The sequence below is a fragment of the Apteryx rowi genome, unplaced genomic scaffold (assembly GCF_003343035.1).
Source record: "Apteryx rowi isolate R43461 unplaced genomic scaffold, aptRow1 scaffold_352, whole genome shotgun sequence".
NCBI classification, from domain to species: Eukaryota; Metazoa; Chordata; class Aves; order Apterygiformes; family Apterygidae; genus Apteryx; species Apteryx rowi.
In genome coordinates this window covers 929,493-940,673 of record NW_020449997.1, presented here as the reverse complement: position 1 = coordinate 940,673, position 11,181 = coordinate 929,493, and the positions used below count along the sequence as shown (strand labels likewise).

The 11,181-nt window shown below is 36.6% G+C and overlaps 1 protein-coding gene across 3 annotated transcripts; it reads left to right on the top strand.

Moving 5' to 3' along the window:
* The first annotated feature begins 10 nt into the window (after positions 1–10).
* Positions 11–10,515, top strand: RNF138 (ring finger protein 138). Of its 3 annotated transcripts, none has more exons than XM_026072839.1 (7): positions 11–214; positions 1,272–1,437; positions 2,946–3,061; positions 4,512–4,580; positions 5,082–5,187; positions 6,020–6,127; positions 6,481–7,552. In XM_026072839.1, the coding sequence occupies exons 1-7, from the start codon at positions 108–110 to the stop codon at positions 6,484–6,486; spliced, it is 678 nt and encodes a 225-aa protein (XP_025928624.1). In that variant the 5' UTR covers positions 11–107; the 3' UTR covers positions 6,487–7,552. The 3 variants fall into 3 exon arrangements, with proteins under 3 accessions (XP_025928624.1, XP_025928623.1, XP_025928622.1); XM_026072838.1 differs by lacking the exon at positions 6,481–7,552 and adding an exon at positions 7,562–10,515 and having other exon boundaries at positions 12–214; positions 4,515–4,580; XM_026072837.1 differs by lacking the exon at positions 6,481–7,552 and adding an exon at positions 7,562–10,515 and having other exon boundaries at positions 14–214.
* Positions 10,516–11,181: the final 666 nt, after the last annotated feature.

Below are 11,181 nucleotides of genomic sequence, written 5' to 3'. Positions count from 1 at the left end.
TCCCCCGGCCCCCGCCGCCCCGGCCCCCGCAGCGGCGCGGGCGCCGCCGCGGTGGGACATCTTGTTCTGTCGTCCCCGCACCCACAGGGAGGCCCGGACGTGTTGCCATGGCCGAGGAGGCCGCCGCGGTGCGTTTCAGCGAGGATGACTTTTACTGTCCCGTCTGCCAGGAGGTGTTCAAAACGCCCGTGAGGACGATGAACTGCCAGCACGTGTGGGTATTTCTGCTTCCCTCCGTACCCCTCTTCCTCCCTGCCGCCGCCCTGCAGGGGCGCCTGCCTCGCCCCCTCTGGCTGGGCGCCTCGCTGATCTGCTCCCCGGCTCTCCTGTGCTCGGCCTGGGGCGGGCTGTCCCGGAGACAGGACACGCAGTAGCAGGACCAGCTGAGCTCGTGGGGACATCTGCCCTGTGCGTTGGCGCACCTCTGCCACGGGCTCGGTTCAAAGCTTGCGTCTAAAGCGTTACTTGACTCTTTTTTTCTTACCTGTTTCTTTTGTAGTGAATGAGGACTAATCAGTTTACAAAGCCACATCTTATCTTTGGCAGTCCTATAAATGATCACCAAGTTTTACTGCAGTTGAAAACATCCTACAAATCTAACTGAACTTGCATTTTTAACTTTATTTATAGTTTCCTGTTCATTTTCAAAAAATGACCGTAGTTTAGCTGTTCTCTCTTTCAGTTTTTATGCTCACAGTGGGAAAGTATGTTTTGTTTTATTTTTTTCCAGAGGAACACTTAATTACAAACTAATAATTTGTAAAAACGCAAAACAGCTTTGGCAGTTGATACACACTGCTTCAAGGAAAAGAAAATGGTCTGTCTGTATGCTGGTAAGGAGAAATGCAAAAGCTTATGAACTGAAATCTTTAGGAACACCTAAATGGAGCTTTACATTGTTTCTGTCTCTGCTCAAGGACAATAAACAGGAGTTACTGATAAAACTTTTGCAGTATCACGTGCCAGCTACATCATTTAATATCTCATTAATGATCAATCTGGTGTACAGTTTAGGAATACTAGACAGTAAATAGTAAGATCTACCTAAAATGCTTTGCCAAGTTTCCTTAATTTCAGTAGAGGAATTACAGTTATGTTTTTGTAAGCGCCACTATTTTATTTTGCTTATGTTTTTATAAGGATTTATGTTCAGCCGACCTTTATTCTGATATGTTTTTTTTTTTTCTCTAATCACCCAGCTCTCTTTAAACACACAATAGCCAACTTTTTTCACTTTGCTAATCTGTGTTTGTGGTAACTTTTCAATTTAGGTTTTGCAGGAAGTGCTTCTTGACAGCAATCAGAGAAAGTGGAACACATTGTCCTCTCTGCCGGGGGAGTGTGACTAAAAAGGAAAGATCATATCCTAAAAGGGCTCTAGATGTTGAAAACAATATGAAGAAAGCTTCTGGGGGCTGTAGATGCTGTGAAAAGCAGGTAGAGTAAAACTTTATAAACAGTTGAGTAAACTTTTCTTACTTTTGACCTGATTCTGCACACACTTACCGTGTGCCATTTATGCCTTGTAGGTAAAAAGCTTATAGCAGTTTGCAGAACGTACCTTTGTTTTTGCGTGTATTAGGCATGCAATGCCTACATATCACTAACAGATATAAGCTAAAAGAGGATAGTGGATTGTCTATAACAACGTTTTATGTGGAGTGTCAGACTTTCCCCAATACAATGAGAAAACTGAATATGGCTATAAAACTAGCAAAATGGAAATTAGATAACTGAAAATGAAATGTGGAGAATAGATGGGAAATCTCAGAAACTCGCTATGGAAATGAAAGTTCTTAGAACTACTGTAAAATTTCATTTAAAAACCAGCAAATATATATTGATTACTCACTGTGTACATGCAATCATATGTAATTTCCTCTGCCCTGCAAAACATCAGTCTGCTTACTTGCAGTTTGTAAAGAGATCACTCTTTTCAGAACACTGGGCGAAATCCTGACCCCCGCTGAAATCAACAGTAATCTCTCTTCTGAAATAAATGAATCCAGGGTTTCAGCTGCACATCTTGTTTACAAAGCATCTAATCCAGGTAGCCTTCATGTTAGTTTCATTTCACTTGGAACTTAGTTCTGCTGACACGAAGATTAGCCCTGGTGGAAAGCTGAGCTCCTTGCTTTGTTGCACCTGACTCATGAGGATGAAAAAGCTGGGAGAAAGAAAAAATAACAAGTTGTAAACTGGAAGGAAGAACAAAACAGATTCCCAAAAGAACTTAAATGGAGTTGAGGCACAAAAGCATGAGATGGGGTCTCGTACAGCTTCTAAATGCATAGGCACTCTCTGACAGTGCCATTGGACCTGAAATTCTGATTTAGGACATGCCCAGCACAACTGTATTCTGACTGATCTGGGCAGCTCATTGTCTTGTCTTGCATTTAAGCTGGTTAGACATCCTGAAGTTGGTGTTCATTCACCTCTTCCCCCCTCCCATGAAGTTAGGCATTCTCAGAACACACCTAATGCAAAAAGACTGGACTCTGCACAAAACAACAGCAGGCTAGAGAAGACTGAAGGAGCAGTGGTGCTTATCCCATCCTCCAAGCCCACTTCCCTGCCCCCAATAGCTCATCAGTACTCATCCTGGATGCGGGAGGTGTAGTTTCTGTGACTTTTCAGTGAAATGGAGTTTACTCACATTTTTTACTCTTGAGACAGAACTCTCAGTTGCCTGGCTGTTTGGTGTTTGAGAGGTGGGATTATTCTTCATTCTCACAGACTGGTAGAGACTCTGCAGAAAAAGGAATTGAAGATTCCTTGTTTGGAAAGGAAGTGTTCATCCTGAAAGGGAGATGTCAATTCTAATTTCTGCTGCATATGACGTTTAACCATTCCTGCATGCATTGCTTTCTATTGGCAGAATTAATTCTTCTTCCTGTCCTTGGATTATTTAGTATAATTTCAATAATTTGACATTTCATTTACAGGTTAGATTTTCATGGATGAGGCAGCATTATAAAACGTGTAAGAAGTATCAGGATGAATACGGTGTTTCTTCTATTATACCAGACTTACAGATTTCCCAAGATTCAACAGGGAGCAGGTAATCAGGGTGTTTTATGTATAACAATATATCTTCCTTTTTAATTTTTTTTTCCTAAAAGGAAAGTGTTTTGTTTTCCAGGATACACTTTCTTTTTGTAATAATTATTGTCCATATTCTTATGCTTCAAAAAATGACAGTTTTTCCGGATTTTTTTTCTTCACTCTTAGCATACAGAAGAAAACTTTTCTAGATGATGGTTTGGAATGTCTTCTAGGAGGTCTTCTAAAGATTGCATAGTATTTCCACCTTTTTTCTTGCCTTCACAGCATTTGAGCAGCTTGCTTTGTAACAGATTTCATTGTATTTAGCCCCAGGGAAGTTCCTTTCTCCTCTTATCCCCTTCCCTACCCTTTTTAAAATCTGTTTTAGAGGGTATCCTGTTGCAAAACATTACTGTGCAAGCTTTTGGTTTCAGATTGAATTTACTTTGAACTGATCTTTTATGAAATGTATAAGGAACTCCAGTATGTTATATAGCATAAAATCAAATGCCATTTACCCATTTGTTTTCAGACAATAAAGCTGAAGAACTTCATTTTTGATGCTTTCTGACTGATGTATTTCTTGGTTTGCTTTTTGCTCATTTTTATGAAGACCTTTTTTTACATAGCTTATGTTTTATTTATTATGTGTTGCTATCTATTTTTTGTTTTTGGCAGGCTGAACTTCTGTGTGTTTGGGTTTCAACCCATCAGTACATCAAAAGTGGAAATTTAAGCTGTTATCAGAGCTAGTTGCAGTGATGTTTACCTGAAGTGTCTGGATATTGTTATATAGCTACTCATTGAGTATGCCACAGCAGAATTCTTGTGCTTATAACATTTCAGAACTATAAAAAAATTTTCTGTGACCAGATCTGTGATTGTAAATATTCATACTTTTAGGATTATCAGCATATCTGAGCAGTTTCTGGCTTAGCTGGAGGGGCATGTGCGGTCAAATTTACTTTCTAAAGTGTTCCTGTTTGTCACTCTTACTTTAGGAAATAGTAGATTCTCTACACAATGTAGAGAAATTTACCTTGCTGGAGTTAAAAGTTGCAAATGATTTGTATAAATGCATGGCAGTTAAATGACTATTACATTGTCCTAAATCAAAAAACTAGAAAATGCACATAATTCATAATGCTTTTTGAGCTATATATCTGTAATCTCCCCTATCATTCTTGTTGACTAAGTATCCATTGTATTAAGAACCAGTTTCCTAGTAAAATACTAGGCAATTTAGTAAGAGTCACCATGGTAACCAAATGCTGAGAAATAACTTGATATGAAAGAAAAGTTTGAACAGTTGTACAAGTTAAAATATGTGCCGTTATATGTTTTGCCTTAAAATTCATGGGACTCAATGGAGAGTTTTTCCTGTTACCATTAAACTCTTTGAAAAAATCTTGATAGCGAAGTACAATAATATCAATTTTCTTTATTTTTTTTTTCTTTATATAAAGTAGCAGGAGTGATACTATATCTGATAATGGAGAGAGGGCTAATAATCAGACGCTTCAAGGAGATGCAAGGTAGGCTGCTTATTTTTCCACAGTTATTACTCAGACCTAGCAAATCATACTATAAACTTCTACTAACTAATAAAAGGTTACTACAAATTTTAATTTAAAAAATGTTGTTTCTTCCATATTTGTGTCTATCCATTAGAATTTGGTTTCTCAGCACCAAATTTGGTTCTTTCTCAGTTCAGACTTAAGGGTTTGAACTAAAGGATGCTACCAGTAAATAAGAACGGGATGCAGCTGCAATAAGAGCAAAAGAATTTTCTAAAGTCAAAATCTCAATAGAATGCATGTTGACATACAAATATTAAATTTTGCTTTAAAAGTCTACTTCAGGAGTAGCAGTGGAACTCTAGTAGTGCTGCTATAATATCAAAGGCTTTTTTTGGGAGGGGGGTGTTTATTATCAAAATAAGGGAAAATAAGACTAAATCATCTGTTATCTTGTCACTTCTCTAACACTTTTTCTAAAACTTTTTGCTGTTTAATCCTATGTATTTCTGTTTACAGTGGACATCCAACGTTCAAATGTCCCCTGTGTCAGGAAGCCAATTTTACTAGACAACGCTTGCTGGACCACTGTAATAATAGACACCTTTATCAGATAGTTCCTGTAGTAAGTACAGTTGCTTTTTTTTATGTATGCTTCTTAAACTACTTTTAGTCTAAAATCCTCCCGCTATTCCATATAATTGGAACATGTGCAGTAGCTAGTCTATAACTGTAAAGGTCACTGTGCTCTGAGAAAGACAATTACTTAATTCAGTGTGTTTAAATTGAGGAGTGACTTTCATTTGAAAATCCTTGTCAGCCATAACTGTTAAGCTTCTTGTCGGTTGTAAGGCATTTCTGACATAGCTGCCTCATTTATCCTGCGTTGAAACAAACTCAGTTTTTGAGCTTGACACTTACTTTTCCTCTTCAGTTAGTAATTCACATCTCTGGTTCTAGACAATCCCATTTGTAATCAAACTATTGTTTTGCATGAAACCTATAGTTACTAAAAATCAAAAGGTTGGAGGAGGAAAAAACAGTTTTTTATTTTTGTTTTTGTTTTCACTTGTATTTTGAGTATTATTATTATTTTTCATTACACAATTGCGATGATCAGATAGAGAGAAAGATCCATACAAACACTAGGGTGCAAAATCATTTTCTCTTCTAAATTTAGAGCAACAGAAATCAGCAAAAAGAGTGCTAGGCAGGTGTGGTAATCCACCACAGCTAGCAGACACACTAATGCATTTGGCACATTGAAATGTAATTTTTGAATGTTACACGCTTGAGGGAAAAAGAGCACTTTATGATTTTTAACTAAGCATTTCTACTATATTTCAGTACTGGATGAGTAATAGATTAGTCGAACATCTTTAATGCATTCTGTATTACAATTAACTTTTTTTTAACTTTTTTTATTCTCTCTCTTTCCCCTCACCTTCCAAATTTAGATCTGTCCTATTTGTGTATCTCTTCCTTGGGCAGATTCTAACCAGGTTACTAGAAATCTTGTTAGCCATCTAAATCTAAGACACCAGTTTGACTACGGAGAATTTGTGGTAAGCTTTTTTTTCTTTGATTAGTGGGGGAATAAATGGAAACTTTTTTCTGTAAACAAAAATGCCAAATAAATATTCAGGCCAAATTTGTTTCTGATCTGGAAATGCTGACAGCTCAGAAGTAGGCCTGCACATTCTTAAACTTTTTCCATTATCAACATCAAATGCTACTGGCAGTAGGTGTTGTCAACAGTTAAACCATGCTCCAAACTGATTAAGAACACTATGCTAAAGAATTAAGTCATCAATTTGAACTATTTGTCCTTCTATAACAGTTTATTACTCCTGCTTCTGAGGGAAGTGTAATAGATTCTGATCTGCTTTATTGACATATTTTTGACCTTTTTTTGCAGAAATGACCAAATCGTAGTTCTCAGGACTCAAAGTGCAGCTTGACTGCCTGCTAATGCTACTCCAGCCTCTGTTTCCATGTGGTGGGAGAGGGGCTGCAATGTGGTACAGGAAGAGATGTGGCATTAAATCGCTGTTCTGGTTGCCTTCTTTCAGACTCGCTATGAGTAAATGACCCTGGAGTAGATGCAAAACTACATACACAGATGTAGTTGTTGGGTGGCTTGTAAGTCAAGCCAACCAGCTAGTTCTGCATATTGGATCAGATGGCTGGAGAGTTTGTACTGTACTTTCTAGCATATTTGACAGGATTTGGGTACACTGTTTGAGCTTTATGGGGGACATATAGTATCTGAAGCATAGGCAGCCTTGCAGATTAAGGAAAGCACAGAGAATGTACATTTTTCTTCATGTCCAATACCCTGTGGCAAAGGAGTGAAGCGCTTGGAGATCAATACAGGGGATTGGACTCCTCAACACGAGTGCATTTTGCATGGTTGAGGATGTAGAACTGGTGACTGGAATTCTGATTTAGGGAAGCTGCCAGAATCACACTAACTAAAAAGGTGTATTACTCTGGCGTATGAACGTTTTGGAATATAGCTCTTCAAAAGTAGCAAGGTTAACCACCCATCTTTTGTGACATATGTTTGCTTTCTCATTTTAAGCAGTATATTCTCCACAATCTATGATTACTGTTGTCTGGGGATTGCATTTTGTTTTTATTGATAGAAGAGGGTTATGGCTGGTTGGAAGTCCTGTTATAAGAATTGCAAGACACATTCTGTTCTCCTGAGCTGACTATTCTATAACATAATTGAGCCAGGGAGAGAAGATGGACCCTTCTGCTTAATGAACTGTGTCCCACTCATCTGATTCTTCTCCTGTTTCTTGTGTCTCTTGGTACTTGTCTTAAATAAAAAACTGTGTAATATAAACAGTAGTCTAATACATATATAAATGGATAGTCTTCATCTAGGTACCATTTCCTATGTAAAAATGCAGAAAGTGTACAATTAAACTAAGCAATATGCTACATCTTCAGTATTTATCTGTTTTTGATTATGTTTTCATTTTGTTCAGAATCTTCAGCTTGATGAAGAAGCCCAGTACCAAAATGCAGTTCAAGAATCCTGTCATGTGAACTTTTAAAGTATAGATCCCCTTCAACTTACTGATTATCTGAGGGGAAAAACTACATGAATTCTGTTGGTAATATGAAATGTATATTAATAAAAATGGAATTCAGTAAGTAGTTTTCAGGTTTAATTTTTCCACACTAATAAGGAATTTTCATAAACAATTTAACTGACGTTTTTACTGAGATCTGTCCCTGTGGAATTAGGGACCTTTTTGAAACTTCTCACTGTTGTCTTGCTTGTCTTTAACTCTTACTACTCTGTTAATTATATAATTTCTTTTTATTAATGCCAGGTGTTTTAATTCACCAATGGCAACTTTGAAAATAATATCTTTAGAAGCGAATACAAAGATGCTTTGTTGCACTATTTTTTCTTTTTTTATGTTCAGTTTCCATCTGCTAAGATAGCTCTGAGATGGTGATTTTTTTTTTCTTCCTCCCACCTGATGACAAAGGCTTGTTTTGATATTATGATTTGTTTTTTTTTTACTGTTACCATGTGAATGAAAATAAATGGGGCCAACTTATAATATCAAAATATTTGTTTTCTGTAGATCAATAGTGCAGAGTAAGTTTCTTCCATATGTCTTTAAGAAAGAATGAGGCTATAGCCTAGGAATAATTACATCTATTTTTTTCCCCTTTTGGAGCATAACTGAAGTAGGACACTTGCATGCTAAACGGGGGGGTGAGAAGTTTTTTCTGTGCTCCCAACTAATAAGGAAGAGAATTGCCCTGACATACTCCTTTCTGAACAAGTCATGATGACATGCAAATATAGAAAAGGTGTACTTTTTTGTATATGAATATGATCACTAGTTTTTCATTTTATTCAAACTTTTCTAAGAATTTCTCCTGTGGCATAAGCAATTCAAGTCTTGTTCTTTTTCATCTTCATGGAAGACTATGCCTAGAAAACTAATTGGCTTAAGACCTACCAACACTCAGGCATGAACTTGTGTTTTTCGGTGAGACTGCTTAAAACTTTGGCATCTACTGCATCTAAAGGCCCAAAAAAACAGTTGAGAAGAAAAACTTGCCTTAAAATAGTAATCTGCATATTTTGAATTTCTATTCTAGATTTCCATGTTCTCATCAAGACCCTCAGTAAAATCAAAAAACATACAATTTCTGCAATTTTTAATTTAAATGAAAAATCCATTTTAAAAGAATCTTCAGGTCTTTTTCTAATACTAATGGAGGGAAGGGGAAAGAAAGCTGCAAAGATTACTTTTCAGTGAGTCTTTTTTCTGTATGTGTGTGTGTATGCATGCGCAGGTGTGTGTCTTTTCAGATTGGCTTTCATGGGACCTGGAAATTTTCCACCCATGGTAAAAGTAGATTGCTCTGAATGTATACTCTGAGACTGACTCTTCATCCTGTGTCATTATCGTCCGTTGTCAAGCTGTTATTCTTAATGGGTATTGTGTACATGGTGAAGAATATATCCAGTAATTTTCCTACTCTGGTTGGTGATTTATGTGTAATAATTTTACCCATGCAGCAGAATGTACTTCTGCTTTTTGTGGCCTGGCTCCTCTTTGCTCTCCAAACAGAAGTTTGGATTATTCTTTAAATATTAGAATATTTCATATTCCAAAACTGGCAAGGTTGAAACACATCATCCTGCAATATAATGGGTTTCAGAACTGAGTCTTGGTTATAATATGTTGTGAATGTTGGAACTAAAACACTATACACTGTAACGTTTAATTTCTGTCCTCTATTTTTGAGTGGCTAAAAACACGGAGAAAATCAACTTTGCAGAGATGTCTTAAAGTTGTATCCTTTTTATAACAACTTAACATGTCCAATATTATTGACTAAAATGGTGGCCTGCTGCCAAAAAAATATATATATATATTCCCACTCCTCCTTCCCTGTTTGTTGTTTCCCCCTTTCCCCCCCCCCTTCCCCCTGTATTCTTGTCTATGTCTTTTCATGCATCTGTCAGCTGTAGTGCTTGTGTGACCACATACTGATTTGGAGTGGTTCACTGATCCAGCTGGGAAGTTTGTTTGAATTCCTTATTTTCTCTTTTCCTCTATAAAGCCAACTGTGAAATAGTGCCCTTACCTTGAAATTCCTTTCTGTCTAACCTGATGGTCAAGTTTTAACTTTTTAAAATAAAAACACATACCATGGTAGCTTTATTACTGTATACATTTCCTAAGGAATTTAATAGTTATATGTAAGTTTAGTTAACTTTTTTAGATTCAATAAAATATTTATATGATGTGGCAATAAATGCCTACAGCCAATACAGATTTAGAACACCTGATTGACACTGGAACTAGTTATTTCTGGTACTTGAACATATCTAGAGAATTGCAGATGAAATTACATCTATTTTAAAACTCTGGGAAACAAATTTTTCTATAGCAATAATTAGTTGTCACTTGATGCGTAGTTGCTGAAATAGCATTTTAGTTATGTTTAGATGCTGAGAGACTTGAATGCACATTTAAAGCAGCAAATGTGTATAAATGCAATATAAAAAAACAAAACTTCATATCTGGAAAATGTTTATCCTTTTTATTTGCATATGTAACTTGCATCCAATCTGTATTGGCAGGCACTGCCTTGCTTAATATTTTATTACTTCTAGTATGAAGCAATTGCATCCAGTACATTCACTAGGTAAGAGTTTTTAATGAAAATGAAACAATCTGATTAAATATGCTGCTGCTGTTCATGATCTTTCTCACTGAAGCTCAGATGTGCACAAAAAGCTGTGTATTTGTGATGGGTGATGCTTGTACTCAAAACATGCAACTTTTACTGGAAGTTTGCTGTTGAACAATGTTTTCATGTTCCATTGTGTATAGTTTCAGTATGGTATATTATGTTTGAATTGTATCTTCTATTTTTTCTCCTATTAAAGTATTTTATTTTCTGTTTGTCTCTTTGTTGTATAATAAAGATAATCAGTCCCTCTGATGCTACTTTGTCCTTTGCAGACACTTCCTAAACTTAAGTTCATGGTCACCTTTATGCCTTAACAGTTTAAATGATTAGAATGGCATGTATGTTGCTGGAACTAATGAGGTACAGCATTGTCTTATGATCCTCTCATGAGCTGGCAGGTTATCTTGTATCGTGTCTTAAGATCGTTGCCATGAAGCAAAAAGATAATAGGTTTAGACAGAACAATGTTATTCATGCTTCCTCTTTCCTTCCCCGTTCATATGCTGATGTCCCATATGATATTAATGGAGAAATAACCTCATAAATGGTGAGAGAAGGAAGTATGTAACATTTAGGGCCAATAGCAGATTTCATTATTTAAAGGTAGATTTACTGAGAAAAGTTAACATTTTTATGAGGAAAGGTAGAAATCAACAACAGTTCATAGGTTTGGGCTGGTTGCATTACTGGACCAGCACTCTAGCAGCTAGGTGATTATTCTAGCTATTATTCTGCCCTGTACTTCTGAGCTGAAAAATCTTTTGGTTATTTCTCTGTGCTTGTACGTCCTGTATCCTAAGGACATATACATTATAATACAGTTATGAAATTGAGTTAATATCTTCCTATTGTTAATGCTGATGTCTTGTTTTGA